The sequence below is a fragment of the Myzus persicae genome, unplaced genomic scaffold (genome assembly GCF_001856785.1).
Source record: "Myzus persicae strain clone G006 unplaced genomic scaffold, MPER_G0061.0, whole genome shotgun sequence".
Taxonomy (NCBI): domain Eukaryota; kingdom Metazoa; phylum Arthropoda; class Insecta; order Hemiptera; family Aphididae; genus Myzus; species Myzus persicae.
The window spans coordinates 63,972-83,197 of record NW_019104096.1 but is presented as its reverse complement, the minus strand read 5'-3'; the positions used below and the strand labels follow the sequence as shown (position 1 = coordinate 83,197).

At 31.8% G+C, this 19,226-nt stretch overlaps 1 protein-coding gene across 1 annotated transcript; it reads right to left on the bottom strand.

Annotated features, from left to right (window-relative positions):
• Positions 1-5,678: 5,678 nt before the first annotated feature.
• Positions 5,679-18,292, bottom strand: LOC111038696. Its single transcript, XM_022321911.1, has 5 exons — positions 18,100-18,292; positions 17,584-17,902; positions 14,580-15,025; positions 11,556-12,228; positions 5,679-8,525 (listed from the first exon to the last, which is right to left on the bottom strand). Exons 1-5 carry the CDS (start codon positions 18,284-18,286, stop codon positions 8,084-8,086), a joined length of 2,067 nt encoding a protein of 688 aa, XP_022177603.1. The 5' UTR covers positions 18,287-18,292; the 3' UTR covers positions 5,679-8,083.
• Positions 18,293-19,226: the final 934 nt, after the last annotated feature.

Here is a 19,226-nt window from a genome sequence, read left to right as displayed (position 1 = left end):
TAATTATTATCCGTTGAAAATACAGATTCACCAAACTCGATTACAAAATTACGCAGACGATAAGCTTTTGTCGATTTTTCTTTTGGCATATTAATAGAGTGACAAAAATTAAACTCACGAAACTTACACACACGCAGCGAATCTATTAGAACTAATCTAATCTACCCACTGACTATAGATACTTGTAACTATCGTTTTTATCCCACGTACTTACTATTCGTTAAATAAAAATACAAAAATAGACATAATTAATACTGACCATTATTAATATTTCAAGATAAAATTTATCTCTATCGTCTTTATAAGTTTATAATAAATTGTTGACCGTGATTCGTGGAAAATATTCACCACAGTGCTCGATTTTCGATAAACCATCAAAATATGCATTAAAAGCTTAAAATATGCTCTTACAATCAAAAATATGCCTTTTAAACCAAAAAATGTCCAAATATGCAAAAATATGCACTTAAAACTTTTAGATTTTGGTCACAAACGTTGTGAAACGTGTTGTGTACTTCCTCTGCATAAGTTTAATTAAACCAGAAAAAACATGCAAATGCATGAAAGTCCTTGCTCTAGCTATAAGTATAGCGAATATTAAATAAAATAAATATTACAAACACATGAATATTGAATAATAATAAATTCATTAATAGATATTTTTAAATCAAAGTTACTTTTTTAGGATGTTTAAGAATAAGATATTTTATTAAGGTGCCAGGCATTGGTGGACTGAACTTAAATTTTAAGTATTTCCCAACATTTCCACCAAACAATATAGTCTAGTATTTAATATACATTAATTAATTATTAACTTATAAATAAATTAATGAGTGGCCGAAAGAGGCCAGACCTTCATGGATCTCGGTACAACTGCTACCACCCCCTAAAAATGTTGATGCATTTGTGTCAAAATTGATCCTTTCGGCCTGCCATTGGTACCTACCAGGTTTTAAAAAAGGTTGAGAAACATTGATTTAGGTGGTCATTTATGACAGGTTGATGAGTAGGCACAAGTGTTCTAATTAAAATACCACGGACTAGGATATAACAAGATATTTTGACTGATATATTATGATTCTAAGTAGTTCCATACTCCCATACACTCAGGGATGTAGGTATTGGTAAAAAATGTCTTGTGTATTCGCCATATTTTTTTAAATGTATCTTAAACAATTTTTTCTCACTACGCTCGACACTTGTTATATATATCTATACCAGAAATTTTTTTTTCGCTCCTCTCGAAAAATAGTGTACATAAATATAACATGTATCATTATTCTTACTTCATTATCAGTATCAACCAACAATTTTTTTAAATATAAAATCCATAAGTATGTTGAAAATATTATTTTTATTTTTACACTATAGAATTTAAAAGACCAATTTCAAATCTTCAAAAACAATTAGTAAAATAATACACGCTTTTCCATTTACCTCCATCCACCGTATACTTATAAAATAAATATTTTTTTCAAGTATACGCATTTCTTTGTAAATATTGTTATGACTTTATGAGTATACTCCCGTATATACCCTCCAATACACCACTGCATACACTGCATGTTATACATATAAGTAGTATATATTAGCAGTACATTTATAGATATTAAAATGCAAAGCAAAAAAAAAAAAAAATGCAAAATATATCACTTTGTAAATAAATAACAATATATTTTAATACATATATTTTTTTTTTTTAGTTTCTTGTATATACAATTATAGCTCAACAGTTATTATGAAAACAATATAGATAAAAACGATTACAGATAATAACAATTCACAACACTTAGGTATTACAAAATATGAAAAAAAAAAATTTTTTTCAAAGAGTACATAAAAGAGAAAGAAAAAAATAAAATAAAAATAGAAGAACAAAATTATATACAAAAGCCAGCCTCCGAAATAAAGGCTAAGATTTAAGCTATGACTATTACAGATGTAAAGTTAAGGATAGAGAAAAGGTTAGGGGTAATATTAAAAGTTTTTAAGGAGTTAAACAAGATAGTGCGTTTTAAGTGCAAGGAAGGGCACTCGAAAAGAATGTGAGATATATCAAAGACATTCTGTTAAATGTAAGGTGCAGAAAGGGGCGTCATTTAAAACCAATTTGTATGCATGGGCAGGTAGAAGTGTGTGACCTGAACGAAGGCGATTAAACTGAACTATGGATTTTCTTGATAGGAGGAGGTTGTTGAACCGGGTTTTATGAGGGATTGAAGGAACGATATTTTTATATCTGGCTGCGAATTCTGCTGGGAGCTTTGACCACCACTGGGAAGCCCAGAGGTGTTTTATGTGGTGACGTATGAAAGGAGTGAAGTCGGTATGAGGAAGTTGGATAAGAGAGAGACAAATTAAATTAGATGTAGATTTGGCAAGACTTATTTTTAGTCTTAGTGTTTGATTACATTACATAGTTTTCAAATTTGTTAGTCACGTTGGTGACTTCAATACGATTCTACATTTATTCTCTCTTGTATTTTACTGAACATTCATTTTCTGCATTTCAACACATTTGAGTTCACTAAATAAACGAAATCACCACAAAACAACTTTTTTTCTTAATAAAAAATACAGTTTTAGGTTTAAGTTTGGCATTTCTATACTAATTTCCTAACAAGTAACAACTAATAAACAATTTACAAAATACATGAGTGATGAGTATGGTTAATTGCTTGTCTAACTGTAAAAAGAAAATCATGCCGCCTCTGGGCATTGACCAATGTTAGTTAGGCATACACTTAAATTTATGTTATATTTTATCATTCATTCCATTCTACATAATAAATAATATATATAAATATATATAAAGTTACTATGTATACCTAAGTACTAACGACGTACTATAAATATTATGTTATCGAAATATTGACGTTATTTTTATGCTTTATGTCAAAAATAATCTGCCTGTCGGAATGGCGTGTACCAAAAAAGTTAGCTGTACAATGTGTCAATGTGATACCTACTAACTATCTGTTTCACGTTTGCCTTTTACATTCTAATGTCAAAACTACTACAGCAATATAAAAATGTGTATTATTTGCCTATGTAAATAAATAATTAAAATAATAGATATTTTAAATTTTAATAGCTTTTAACCTCAAATAAGGAAACGAAGCCTCCACACAATATTTTGGAATGGTATCTTGGGACAAGTTAACAAAACCAGTGCAACTTTAAAAAATCCTAGATTAGATGGAAGAACATCTGCTTCAGTCAGGGCCGTATTACCGCTTAGGCTGTGTAGACTAAAGCATAGGGCGGCAAATTTTTTTTTGATGTGACCCAAAAATTACGTTGAGATATTAGTAAAATATCAATACCTATGTAAATTAGGTGGTAAATTCATTTCAGCCTATGGGCGGCAAAAACCTTAATCCGGCCCTAGCTGGCTCAGCACTGTCATCGCGAAAAAGTTGTGCATTGGAACAAAACGAGATACGGACACTTTTGAATAATATGTCATGACTTATGAAAGCTTCTGAATCTGGTATTTTGTTGAGTTTGAGAGTGAAACACAGCGGAAGGGTAAAATAAGCGTGTGTTACAAACCCATATTGCCAATATCTAAGTACCAGAAGTTGAGCCAACCCCTTCAAACAAATTTCGAACCCAAAGTCCTTCGGCTTTCTTGTAGTATATGGGCCAACTTGAATCCTCATTGCGACAGAGCAGTGGCGTCATTTCATTTTTTTAAAAGAGGAGGGCAAAAGTTTTCACTAACCCAAACGAGGAACTATTAAAAAACCCACTCGATTCAACTTTCATACACGTCCCCGCATACGTGTAAATATAAATATATTCCAACTATTAATATTAGTATGTGTTTACCAATTAATCCTTGAGGGACAATAATTTCTTAATGGGAAACTGGGAACATAATATTATTTGGGTCCCGGAAAAATACACTACGATAACCCGTTTGAGTTTGATAAATTCTTATCTTTTATTCTTTAAAGTTTTTTAGATTCAATATATCTAATGCAACTTTGTTTCAATTATAACCCTATCTTTATTATTAAAAAAATATATAGATACATAATGAATGATAATGATTAAACATTATTGAAATATCCATTATTAAAAATTATTTATATAATTGTATGTACCTAAATACCTAATTTAAAAAGCAAACTCCTAATGGATATCACATTGCAGTATTAGCGTATTGCACAGCTGACTTAGGTATTTAGTATATCATTAAGAGTTTCAGACAGCTTATGTCTGGCATAAAGCAAAAAACTAATGTTAATAGCATAAAAGTATTTAGTGCCTTTATTATATATGGCTACAACACGATTGCTAAATTTTTCATTTTTGGCCCGACTGATTGCCCAAAAAATTTGCAACACGTTTGCACACCAAATGATATGTGTAAATAAACTAGGTATGTATAGTAATTTATGAATAACAGAAAATAATGTATACAATACAAATTGTTTTTTTCTTCTAAATTACACGTATAATAATTACATACTGACTATTAAGTCGTTATTTTAATTATTAATTTTAAAAAAAATTCCAAACATAAAAAAGCAATCCGCACATTTTAGTCGATAGACATAAATATAGGGAAATGAACTGAAAAGATGTGGTAGTATTCGATACCGTTGTACTATGTAATAAAAATTGTTCTGCTAGTCTGATTGTTAATAACGATGTTACAATAGTTATTACTTTTTTTTTTTTCAATTAGCTTCTTGTATATACAATTATAGTTATTACTTATTAGTATGCTTAATGATCATAATCATAATGTTATTGCTGATAATATAGTTGGTAGGCAAATTATCAATAAAAAGTGCACATAATGCTGTTAAAGAAATTTTCTCCCGAACCGCAGAATTCTGGCATGTCGGTTTAATTTAAATCAAAGTTGGTTTAGACATATCCAACAAGATAGTCAGCTATTAAATGAGTATACATAAAGTTATATCAAGTATACAAGTTCCGTATCGGGTGTTTGACTAAAAAATTTTTTTGCTTTAGGATTTTTACCAGCCAATTTAGTAGAAAATGCTACGTCTAATTTTAGATTTGCCGATTATTTACAAAAACTATGAACAAAACAATGCACAATTTCCATCAACAGTATGGGTAGATAAACCATCAGAAGACGCTAGAACAACTAATAGACAATGGTCCAGAATCTTTTCATATTCACTATAACTTGCAGTTTTATACCTCGCATCCATCTACTTTCCAAATAATAATAAACATATTATTTATTATTATCTACTTAAACTGAAATACATTTAAAAATAAATAGTGTTAAACTCAATGACAAAAATAAATTAAGGAAAGAAAAAGAAAACAACATAACATTTATAATGGATACTTGGGAAAAATTTAAAAATAATTAAATATCAGTGAATGATTATTTGTAAGCATTGGGACCACGTTTTTGTGCTAGTTACCAAATGTTTTTTTTTTTACTTTATTAATAATATACACAATCTGTACACTACGGCACAATATGAGAATGAGCTAATTGACAAGAAATTGAACATTTTGATAGAAGAAGCCCCCACTGATGACATTTTCGGAAGTTATCAAATGTAATTTTTAAAAACAATTACATATTAGAAAATATATGATGTAATGGAAATTAAATTACGAAAAGAGCAATATTAATCAATATGAATTTATATGAACAAAAAAATAAATATCAACTAATGACTATATCAGTATAGAAAAAATAAACAATTTTTAATAAAAAAAATATATCGTGTATTGACTATGTCAGTATATGCATTTAGCTACACGTAATTTAGAAAAAAAACATTTTTTAACCAAGCCTGCAATGATGATAATTTGACAGTCCTAATAGCCTGTATTCTGTAATAATTGGGAAGAAAAATTGTGATTAAATAATAGTAATTAGTAATAAGTATACATGTATACATTATTTTATGTTATACATAAATTATCTTACTCTTACATAGTATATATACACATATCATTTGGTGTACAAACGTGTTGTGATTTTAACAGGTAAGAAGAGATCGGGGCCCGGGGGGCAACTGTGTTGCAAATTTTGGGTACCACACGATTGCGTACGATGTGCCTTTTTGAGAACACGATTGCGTACGTTAAACCATTAACTTTAATGTTTACCCCAAAAGTCAAACGATTGGGTATGATTTGCTGTGCAACGTTGCCTAATTTATGTTTTTATTTGTGATCAGTAAAATTTAAATTTTGAAAAAATGATTTAAGTTATGGTACCACTTAAAAACTCAAATCTTGACAAATTTTTTATAGTATTTTTATGAATTTTATACTTGTTATATTCTTTCATGGCTTCTTTTATACGAATTAAATCAGCATTTTCCATTTTTTTAATACGACCTTTAAATACTGATTGAATTTTCGTACATGTTTCCTCTTGCGTTTCTTTTAAAATATTTAAAACTACATGGACAGAAGAGTGGGAGCTATGAAATTGAGCGTTATAAGTTCGATGAAAACTTTCAGATCCATTTGTTGTACCTACTTAAAAAAAATAAAAATAAATGCAAAATTAAAGTTATTATAGCAATTATATAGTTGAATTTTTTCTGGGGATTTTCGGATGGCTCTTGTGTCCAAATTTCCTGTGGAAATAAACAACCATTCTCCAAGTATGTATTTAAAATTTAGTCAGAAAACAAACATCCAATATTTAAATCCGGAAAAATTTATATTAGTTCACCAAACGCATTTTGGATGTCTTGAAAAGGTAAAAATGGTAATCAAAAATTGTTCAAAGCAAATGGTAACAGTGCTTCAAAGTTGCAGATACAAATCGTACGCAATCGTGAACATTAAATATATAATTATAATTATATATATTTTCTAGGATGGAATGTATATAGCCTATGTATACTATATAGGCCGTATCGCTCTGCAGTTTAGGACTCAGCATACGACTCTTTTGAACAAATAACATTCCTCGGAGGTGGAAATGGTGGCATAATTTTTTTTCCACCGAGATAAGAAACTAACCAAACCACATATTTATTTACAACAGGGTGGATTTTTAATAGGTACATTCTCTCTGGGCTGTTATTCGAATACTTGCCGATCAATCATTATGAAAGAGCGGCTATACTTTACGACTCAGAATCGTCTACACAATGGTAACAGAGATCATAACTCTCAAAACTTGAGGAAACGGGAGAGAGAGCTGAACAGGCTGTGGAAGGACAGTACGAGAATCCAAAGCATTGGGCTCGAGAAAAGGATTACTCAGAAGTTCAGAACGGTGCTTTTAGGATTGTGGCGGGCTTTGGCTCATGAACAGGACAGAACGAGATGTCTAAGGGTGAACTCATGTCAGCCCGAGAAGTGACACCCGTTCCAGTAATCATGACAACGATTAAATTAATTTATGTGATGGTGGTTAATTGAATCAGTCGAATTGTATTATGATTAACATTGGAAAACTGCATGTATTATGTATATACTAGCTTGCTAAAAAAGTGGGTTCGAGCTTCCTTTGGGGCAATCCAAATATCCGATTTTATCATCTGTGCAAAGATGAACAACCCCCACTTGGCGATGTTATTATATAAAAAAAATAGGTTAGGTTGGGTTTTCCTTTGGCTGAATCAACCTAGATGAAGCGGAGAAGGTTGCAGGCCGTAATTCGTATTTTTATTAAACCATGACGAGTTATTGCCCATTGGTGGACAACTCAATAAGTTGCATACGAATAGCAAAATGTTGTAATTATATATAACTGTTTGAGTTTGAGTCTTTGAGAAACAATAAGTGGATATTAAATAGTGTCAACTTCATGGCTACAAGAAGATATTTTAATTTCTCTTGCGATCCAATGTACTTATGTATTGTGCAGTAGTGTGCACTCTCTGGCCTCTGTAGTAAATTTCAGACCATACGTATTTTATTATTATGCACTTACTTCATATTTTGGGACTTTGTGATGTTATATCACAATAAGTAATTATAATAATTTATAGTTTTAAAAATAGGAATACAAGTTGGAATCTAGAATATTGTGATGTCACAGAGTTTAGGGGTCGCACAATTTGTATGCACTCGTCAAGTCACAGCGGAACATTTGCAACTGCTGCAGTTAACTGCCACCAGACTTCCGTTTTTTTTTCACACAATAACAATGCTTTTTCAACCTCCAGTCGTCCGTGCAAAAGCTCTGGAACCCGTACATGTTAATGCGACTTATGTCGCCGAGCATGCCAAACGCGCCATTGTCATCGCCTCCCTGGCCGACGGTCACCTCAAACATGCTCCGGCCCGGTAACGTTTCCACTACCAACAAGTACTCGCGGCGACCGTTTACCCGGTTCACCCTGCTCCGGGCTGACACGGTTTTTCTCAGCGACAAGTGAGAACAACTGTACCCCTGGCGCACCGCTGATTGGTACTTGGCTAGCAGCGCGTTCAGCTGCCGCACCACGTACTTGCCACCGTCCACTGCTGTCTTGCTACGATAGTCCAATTCTTCGTACTCGTTGCACGTGCACCAATGCGGCGCGATGCCTGCTTGTTCGCACGACCTGTTAGGTAAAATTAGAAAAACCAAACAGTATAATATACTACAAAAAAAAAAATATATAATAATTATGTAATTTCCCTGGGAGTACCAGTTAATGCAGTCGGTGTGCTTATCTATCTATTGCACCAGGGGTTACTGAACGTATCTTTCAAATATATTTTCTATATATTTAATATTCATTAATCATTATCATGACCATAAAACAGATTAAAATTTAATATAAATATTTAATATAAATAGTTCCAAGATCGCATTTTACATTTTTATGGGATTATCGACGTAACAAAATATTAATCTTTTGGACTGAAATTGAACATTATAATACATTTGAAATGCATGTTGTCATTATAATTTAAATATAAAATAGTTGGTAGGTACTTTAAAATATTATAATTTATAATTTAGGTATGATCATATTTTTAAATTTTTCATTATTAAATGATAACACTAGCAGTTAACAGTTAAGTACACATTTCTAGAATCCGAGCGGAGAGAAAACTGTACCTATTGGTTATACAATAATGCGCGTGTTTTATTTTGGCTGCCATTTTTTTTTTTTATTAGTTAAGTAATTTACAATCTATACAACATTATGTACAATGAGCAAATTTGATAGTTAATATAATATAAAGTAACAGAATTTAACATTTGCGGGCAGGCACTCAGCAGCACCACTCGACCGTGAACATTTTGATGTCATGGTTTTTTTTTAAATTTTTTTTTTTAGTAGGTCTCTAGGCCACTGTCTTTTTAGTCTTCTGCGTACATTGCCAGGAAGTGAGGTGGAAGAAAGTTGCTTTATTAATGGATTACTGTGAGAGCTTAAGTTGGAGTGAAATTTAGGGTAATGTGCTTTTGCTAATTGATTGAGTGTAGGAATTTTTAGGTCTTTGTGAAGATGATTGTTTGTGAAATACCAAGAAGATGTTATTAATCGTAGGCGGATAGATTGAAAAGCTTGAAGCGTGTAGGTGTTAGAAAGCTTTGCAGAGTCCCTTAACTGAATACCATATGTCCAAGCTGGTCGAATTATTGATTTATATATAGGAAGTTTATTGGAAAGGGAAAGTTTGGATTTTAAGAGTGGTCTAAGGATATGAAGTCTAGAGTTAACAGTTTTACGTTTAAGTTTTATGTGTGGGCTCCAGGTTAAGCGTTTGTCGAGAGTTAGCCCAAGGTATTTAACTTCGTTTGCCTTAGGAATTGTTATATTGTTTAACGTGACAGGTGGAGAATCGAGATTACGTAGTGAAAATGTTACTTGAACAGATTTAGTTTTGTTTATTTTGATTTTCCATCTGTTTGCCCACAAGCTGATCATATTTTAATGGTTTTGAATCATTTCACTGGCTGTGACGTGGCTTTCGTGGGAGGCGGTTATTAACGTGTCATCAGCGTATGTGCCTAAAGATGTAAAAAATGTCTTGGGTATGTCATGAGTGAAAATCGAGTAAAGGAATGGGGCGATGTCGCTTCCTTGTGGGACTCCGGCTCTAATAGTGTAACGGGCTGAGTAAGTGTTGTTTAAGCGAACAGTAAAGAAACGATTTGACAGATATGATTTTATCAAGAGGAAAAGAGGGGCGGGTAAGAACTTTTTAAGTTTGTACATTAGACATTAATCCGTCATGCCAAACCCGATAAAAGGCTTGGGAGATGTCAAGGAATACTGCTGTACAGAACTGTTTTTTTTTCCAGGGAACTGGATATGATATCGACTGTTCTGTGTAACATCACATTTTAGAACAGAAAAACTAGTTTTAGCACACTTAAACAGATTTTGAAAATACAATGGTTCATAGAAAATGTTATTACTCATTATAAGCATTCAGTGAAAATGTCATGTACCTATGTACTGTTATTTTTTTTTTAGTCAAGTTACAGTGGCGGCTTGTGGGTTTTTAATGAAGTAGTGTACATTAAAAAAATGTAATCAATATTTATTATTTTACATAAAATATAATAGATAGTATTTTACACAAATGTCGAGCTGATAATCGGTATGCAATAAACAAATGAGAATAAAAAAAACCATAATGCCGATCAAAGATAAGTGTAATATATTACGCGCAACTGCAATGTCGAACATAATTCGCTGAAAACATTAAATTTAATTGGTTACGTGCACAGAAACGAATGTTCACAACAATTCCATTATAACGCGGGTTGTGTGGTTTGACTTGCTTTAATTTTTACATTGTACAAATTGAAATGTGCACAACGATTGTGTGCACTACTGCACTACGCCACGCCACCACTAACTGTACATACTGATATCGTTTCGGCGGGGACAACCCCGCCCGGCCGTATCGCCAATAACATTATAGGTACTTAGTTGTATTATTATGATTTATGTTTAGATTTTTTCAAATTTTCTCGAGTTTGGGTTAGGTAGTGCTCGTGAGTACACATACATGAGCCGGTTAAATACATCAAAATACAAACTCGGTTAATATTTTTGTTATTTTTGACGCTTTTGAAAACTAGTTGGTCATTTTTCACTTTTGATCACCAACGTACCATTAAGATCCATTTTCCTACCAGAAAAGAAAAATCAAAGCATTTTTATTGCCTCAAAAAGTGATGGCTGACAGAAATAAAAAAAACCACCTCATTGTAAAATCATACTAAATATCAAATAATTCTGCGTTATTTATAAATAATCGTATTTAATCAGAAATAAATTGTGAAGTACGTACTTACTACTCGAGGAACTCTTGTTACAAAAACTTGATACCCCTGATCAACGTGACTAGTAAGATGATATGTTATTGAAAATCAATTTGTCCATATTTATTATTATTTCATAGATAAAATTGCATAGGAAAACATGTATAATTTAAATGTACCCGGTATAATAATATTTCAAGAAAATACAAAATATAAAAACCCGTATTTCTCAAAAACGTTCTCTGGGGATTTACGACATTTAACTTAAGAGGTAGCTCGTAGCTGTATAGGCAGTATAGTTTCATTATAGTAACGTATTAAATATCCCCTTTCCGGTTCATATTATAAAATAAGCAATAACCTGTTGGCATCAGCCAGGCGGAACAGACTGTGGCAGGTTGGACAGCCGTCGGCCACAGTTCCCCGAAAAATGCTGTTGTTGTCATCGTTGTCGTGCTGCTGAAACAGCAATTGCTTGAGCGTTAGGTGCAGATCGAACGGCGAAGTCAATCGGTGTTTGTTGACTGCCAGAGCTGCGTGGTGGTCGGGTCGTGCGGCCACGTATCCGGGCGGCAGGCGCGCGTAGAACGCGGGCATCCGGTCCTCAAGCCAGCCGACTTGCGTCTGGCGTATCAAGCCGAACCGGAGCCCGTGGTCGCTGAGCACCGCAGTGACGGCGTTGTCCAACAACCGGCCGTTCAGCAACTTGGACAACGCGCCGGCCGTCCGCTCGTCCATGGACGACGGCGTGTTCAAGTCGTTGTGGCTGAACGTGTTCAGCCAGAACACGGCAAAGTACCCGTGGTGCCTGTGCAACCGGACAAAGTCCTCCACGTAACCGTACACTCGGTCGGGAGCGGACCGCGGACCGAGGCAGAAATTCATGCCGTCAAACTTGACTACCGGCAAGAAACGCTCGGCCGCCAGCATGTACGGCCGCGAGTAGTAGTCGGTCGGCGCGTTCCGGAACCCGTATTTACCGAAGTTGTAAGTGCCCATGCTGGGTTCGTCTTCCACGTACGCCGTAACGTAACCTGAAGTGATATGTGTACGATGGTTACATTTTGTATCATTATATAGTATGTATTTTAATCTTAAATATGGGTGTTTAATATTATTATCGTAATTGGTAGATATTTTGTTTTATATTTAGTAAGTACCTATTACCTAGCTGATTGACACATTATCACTCCCAAAACCTATGTATAATTGTTGAAATAAATAATAAATAACATTATAGTAGGCATTTGAATATTTTAAACATGATGTGGAGTGTGGAGTGTCAAACTACAATATTTCATACACATATCAGATCAATACATTGCTGTGAAGCAGCTGGAACAATAATAATAATTATTTGCTATTTAGTAAGAATTCAGATGTAGGTATCATTATGAGCCCAATGAGTAACAACAATAGTAGGAAAATTGTATGTAGATACATTAAACATGACAGCCTCGGCGCGCTGTACTAGTTTAGAAAAAGACAACAAACATAAGCCACCTTATGAGCAGGGACACAATTTCGATAAAAAAACTGAGCTCTCTATTTTTTGTAGTTAACCCTGTCTTTGTAACATTTGAATAAACAAGAAACTTTGTCCACACCCTTCATGGAAATCATGTATACCAACATTTACTAGCTGTACCTAATACTCGCAGCTTATTGTCTGAGGGTAAATGAAACCGAGATGGGCATTCCACACCTGCAGTAGACTACTATCCTTTTAATTTAAGCAACTTTTTTTACGTGTAACCAATAACAAGCAGAAATAAATGAAAATGCGGTTGCTATTTTAGTATTATTGATAGCGGACAAGCCACTTCAAAATAACAACCTAAATAACCTATATACAAACGACAAAATATTCTATTCGTTAGTCAAAACCAAATTCATGTGTGAGACTCTATATAGCGACCAATATAGGGGTTGAAAATACGAAGCTATACAAACCCTACCCGAGTCCCGAGTCTAAAGGAATCTATCGATACAACTTTTATTGAAAACCTTACAATAGTTTTTGAGGCTATAATGGTAAAAGAAACAACGAAACATTCATTATTATACATACAGAAAATAATTTGTTTTTCGGTGCTAAATATATAAATTTGTTAGAATAAAATAATAACTGTAACTAACCATAAAATATGGTGTAAATTAGATGTGAATCTCGGTGCTAAGAACACCCAAGTCTTCCATCAAAATACGGCAATGATCATGAGTTATTTTTAGTATCACGCTAGACATGTAAGAAATTGAAGGGTATTTTCCAATTGGTAAGGTTGTGGGTTATGGACTGTCGTACTGATTTTATATAAAAACATTTTAAAACTGAAAAAACACCAAATAGTGCAAAGTGCATAGGTACATATTGGTTATTTAAATAACACAAAGGGCCAAAGGGGTATCGAGTATGGTATTCGAAATCGAATAAAATATCATTATCCATGAGGCGTTAACTTTGAAAAATAAACTCATTTATTTGAAAATATATAATATAAGCATCTTAATGATAAATCAGAACTCTCAGAAACACTGATATAGTGATATCTACATAATAATAAGAACTTGAAAATCAAGTCAAGGACGAAGTTTAAGTCGATGATTTTAAGATATGGTATTACATCACCATTACGCTACAGGAATACATTAAAACCGCTGGACAGGAAAAATATATAATCGTTTGCTGCCAGTCGTATACTTGTATATTGAGCCATTTCAACATTTGAAAAGGAAATGTGCTTATACTACTGTACTTGTGAGTTCGGACATAATTTGAATGCATATTTGACACATACTATGAATGATAAAATATTAAAATGGAGTGTTTGAACAAAATATCTTAACTTTGATATTAGACAACTAATTTCCGAATAAAATAGCTTTACAGCTATAAAGAGGAAATACCTCAGTTCTCAACCTGCGGAGTCTACTTAAAAGTTAAGCACTTAAGCTGAATGCCATAAATATGAAAAAGACATCAAAAAACAATTTTCACGGTGTTTATTATTATTTCAATTGATAATAGGTATTATATGACTTTTACAAATATACCCATATGTATTAACTATTGCAATATTAACCCTGAGAATATAAATTTAAAAATGCTTGTATGTCGAAACAAAATGTGTGAGTAATCCTTCAACGACGTATTATAGGGATTAAAAAAAGAATCTTAAAATCATCCCAGAGAATCCCAAGGATCTTTTGATATAACTTTTGCTTTAATCGGTCAAGTCATTCAAAAATTATACATGATCACAAATTCACAACAGACGTAGGTAGGCATAATTTTAACCATGTATAAATAAGGTATTAAGTAGGCAGGTATCTGGTATATATATATGTTATTTTAAAAGGTGTATCTAATTCTATAGCTAATTACCTCGTTCTTTGAAATCTTTCCACAGAAATGGACATCCGTCCATCTCGTCTTTGGGACTCTTCCAACATCGTTTAGTCATTTGATTTACAAACATGCCAGTTAAAATTGGAACAACGTTGGGAAATGTATTGTCGGCGACTTTAGTGTACCCCTCAAGTGACATAAATCCATGCGTTTCCAACAAACGATATGTTATAGGCATTGATCGTATAAGATTTAACCGAGACAATGAATCAATGGATATTATTAGCACGCTGGGCTTGTCTGGGATATCTGCGTTTCGGAATCGCCTCTGACCTTTATCGATCACCATTGCATGGATGTCTTTATAAACTGTTGATTTTAATTTATTATCATTTGGTCTCAATTTACATGTTACCATCATGTATTCGACGGACTTGGGAATTATTTCTGAATCATTGATGGGATTACATTTCGGCTCAACTCTAAAAGATACGATAAAAATATGTTAGTTAAAATGTTTAGTCAAAAGTTAAAAACTATGAGGAGATTACAGACTCATTCGTTGCCTCTGTCTTACTTACGCATACTAAATTTATGTTGCCTAATTTATGTTTATATTGGGTAATATAGTTTTGTTGTTATTGGTATTGGATTATTTGAATGAACTTACCTATACTATCAAACTTAAACCAAATTCTATGATTAAATTACCTGTACTCTTGTTGGTTTATTTAATATTTTAATTTTAAACTAATTTATTGTAAGTAGATACAATATATCAGTTTAGAAACAATTGTACAGTTGTACCTAAAAGGCTAAAACTCACATTAAAACTAAAATATAGAAACAGGGCAAGAAACGTGACGAGAACATGAACTGTGTTATCGTCTATATACTACTAAATAACTAATATGTAAGATTGATATTTTTGGTGATTAATTTAACGTAAGACACTCATTATTTAAAAAAAGTATTAATGTTTTTGAAAATATTTTATTGTGTTGTATCAAGTAATAACGAAATAACTATTGACATAATATTGTTGGGTATATACTGTAAAAGTATAGTGTTGATAGTCAATAGTCATAGACCATAGTGTATAAGTATACTAGGTGAAAGTTTACTGGGCGATTCACCAAGCATGCTCCCCCCATTTTTTCCTTGATAATAAATCTATTCATATAATGTTTATTTTTGGAATTTTAAAATATATTCGAAGACCTTATTTTCAAATGTTCAAATTGTTTTGTACTACTTTATGAGTGCCCTGTGGCAAAACAAACTTCTGTTTTTCAAACGAGAATCCAACCCTTGCTTTTACTGTAAATTAATTAGTGGATAATTTTTTTGAAAATTTCGATGTACCACATTCAAAATTCGAATTCGTAGTTTCTTAGTTATTAAAATGTTTGTATTAAGAATAATAGTCCTAAAAACTGGTTTTACAAATTATTATTATTTATTATGGATAGATTAATATTAATGACTACAATTATCATATCACCATAGCCCCCGGCCACATGTAATCTTATAAACTCATTACTATGGACCTTTTATCCTTAGAACTAAAAGTTAAATGACTCAAAAACTACTTGTACGAATTTTGACTTTGATACTTCAAACATTTCTAAAAAATTTAGTTATGTTTATCAAATTTTTTTTGTCAGATCTTTCTATTACTCACTGCATAATCAAAATCGAAAAATGCTCACTTACATACCTAATATTGATAAAATATGCTAAATAAACATTTTTCTTTGAATTTTATGACTCATCTATGTTAAGCAAATCTTTTATATCTACTCCTCCGAGCTGTATCATACAAACATTATAAAATATGTAAAAGCAGAAAATCTGAACATTATAGTTTAGTAATAATTATAAAATAACTCTTTTTTAACGTACAATATTATGGTCTTGAATTTTAATAATTTCTACGTAATATTGCATTAATGTAATGTCATCACTTGAGTTTTTTTATATGCAAATGCATCCGGAATACACGATTGCACACGTTTTGTTAAAAATACATTTTACTGGCTAATACGCGCATATTATTATTACACTATCATACTATATTATTATACTTAGGTGTAATTTTCCAGTCTTACAATGACACAATATTTATGACTCATTTGGCAATGAATTTAATACTTTGTAAGCAACTTATGGCTATGTTTCGTAATTTTTAAAAACGATTAAAATACACATTTAATAAAGTCCTTAGCTTTTAAAATTAGATAAATTAATAACTTGAATTAAAAATGTAAATAAATAATTTGTACAATTATAGGTTAGGTAATTAATATTGACGCAATCTTGTATTGTTTCAAATCCATTATAGTCATCACTCATCACAATTAAACCATAACTACAATTATACTAAAAATAAAATAATTCAAAACCACAGAAAATTGATATAATATTTATCATACAAATCATAAAACTGGTATTTAGAACACCTATATTTAAGCATTGAGGAGTATTGTAGTATACACAATAGTGCTGCTAATCTGGGCTAAACTCAATTGAGCATATTGATGCAATTAAATTATAGGAATCCAATATCATTGAATTCAAATTGTACGCTTCCATTCCAGTGATTCACTAGACACGTTGGTACTGTTAAGGAGACCGCCACTTGCCCCCCTTTTTTTAATCACCGATATACTTGAAGTGTTAATAAAAATATTAATAGAAATTATAGTTTTACACATTTACCAAATACGTATTAATTTTCAAACTTACAATTTTTGTTTATAAAAAAAATTTTTTATAATTAAAATATTTTGATAATATTTAAAATGCCTTCTTAATATGATCACTAATCAGGGTCCGGGATTCACATAAATACTCTTCCAATCAATACCTATCAACATATCCCTATTACCTACATAATAATTATTAATTAAAATTCACCAGTGAATTCCCAAAAAGTAGCAAACCAGCTCTTGAATTATGACCAATTTTTTTCTTTGTTTTTTCTTATAATTACTTATTACACTGTTTAAGTGCTTGTACCTATAATAAAGACACTTACTTATAACGATCGTCATCATTTGGATTATTTTTGAATTTCAGTTCATTTCTAGTGATTGACGAATAACAACAACTAACAATTGATTTTGAAATTTGTGAGTGAAGTCCATGGTTAATTTTGAAAGTATAAGACCATTTGTCTACATCAAGGATTACGCTAGTTAACGGCAATGTTGAAAAGCACTTTGGAGAATTGATTTTCTTAGTAAAATTTTTAATTGTCTTGTCGTAGGCACTTATGTTAGGTATTCGACAATTGTCATTCCATACGACATACCCTTCTTTCACGTTATCATACACTTTTGTTAATATTTTTGTGTCTATAAAAATAACATAAATTAAATAATTTGAATGGCTTATAATATAAACATCAAAGTATAAAGTAATTATTGCGATATATATATATTGTTTACCAAGTATCCAAAATATCAATAATAATTTAAAAAAATATATGTATACATTCTCTGTTTATAAAAAATTATAATTATTATATGTTTACAAAATGTAGGTATATTACTATTTTCAGATGTGATAACGTTGCCGTTATATGATTGGTACTCGGCAGAATGGTAATCTATTGAATTTTCAATTTCATTATTTGCACCACTACAATATAACAGGAACAAAGTTGTCATAAAAACCACGTATAGGATGATTTTATTTGTATCGTTTGTACACTTCTTTAAATTTTGGTTTTTAGTCATAATTTAAGTTTTCTGTAAAACAGTATAAACAATTAAAGATCATATATGTTGATCAAGCTTTTTAATAAATATTTACTATCACTTATTAGTGGTGTGGCACTGTGGGATTTGTGATGCCTGGGTAATCGGGCATCATAGTTTAAATTTCTACGGGATTTGTAGACTAGACTGGACTAGAGAGCCTAGATAATATTATTATTATTTTATTAATATTATTATTATCTATGCTCTTTAGAATAGACTAGTCTATAGGTGGTGTTGCAGGGCGTTGGTATGACCAAGGGTGGGTGACGGTGAAGACTATTAGTAGATACCTATCTACTATAGTTGGGGCCGTGTATATGTATATAATATAATCTATATAATATAGTGGTAGGGTAGACTCTACAGTATAGAATAATGCAATATAATGTATTTGGTAAACAGTACAAACATTATGTACATACACGCATTGTCATTTTAGGAAGTGGTTGGGTTGAGCAGGGCTAGCGGGCTAGCCAGCGTGTTAGTACCTACTACCTACTGACAATTATGTGGGCCGTGGGGCATCATGTGATTTATAACTACTTACCACGCCACTGTAGTGTAAATAATAATAATTTTTTTTACAGTGTTATTTTATTGTTTTAGTTAGCTTAACGTATATTAAAATAATTAATACACATAAGTAAATAATATGTTATCTAATACTTATGATTTTAACGAAATAGTAGCTTAAAGTTTAAGATTTAAGTTAAATTACACTATAATGAACAATTGTCAATTTTTTAATAAACTTAATTTAGACGTAGGTAAGTGATTTTTGAGTTTTCAGACATTTCCTATATTCGATAAATTGATATGATTAATATTGACATCAAACATTTTTTAATTCAGCATCTAGATACTTATTCGAATAACCGCTCAATTTGTTCAATCATTTTTTTTATAGAATCTGTTC

What these genes read in the sequence shown, in the direction of transcription:
- LOC111038696 (XM_022321911.1), bottom strand. Translation starts at nt 18,286, where the DNA reads ATGACTAAAAACCAAAATTTAAAGAAGTGTACAAACGATACAAATAAA. An exon ending in CGTTATCACATCTGAAAATA is followed by an intron (nt 17,903 to 18,099) that starts GTAATATACCTA and finishes TTATTTTTATAG; the next exon opens with ACACAAAAATATTAACAAAA. An exon ending in CGCCTGGCTGATGCCAACAG is followed by an intron (nt 8,526 to 11,555) that starts GTTATTGCTTAT and finishes TTTACCTAACAG; the next exon opens with GTCGTGCGAACAAGCAGGCA.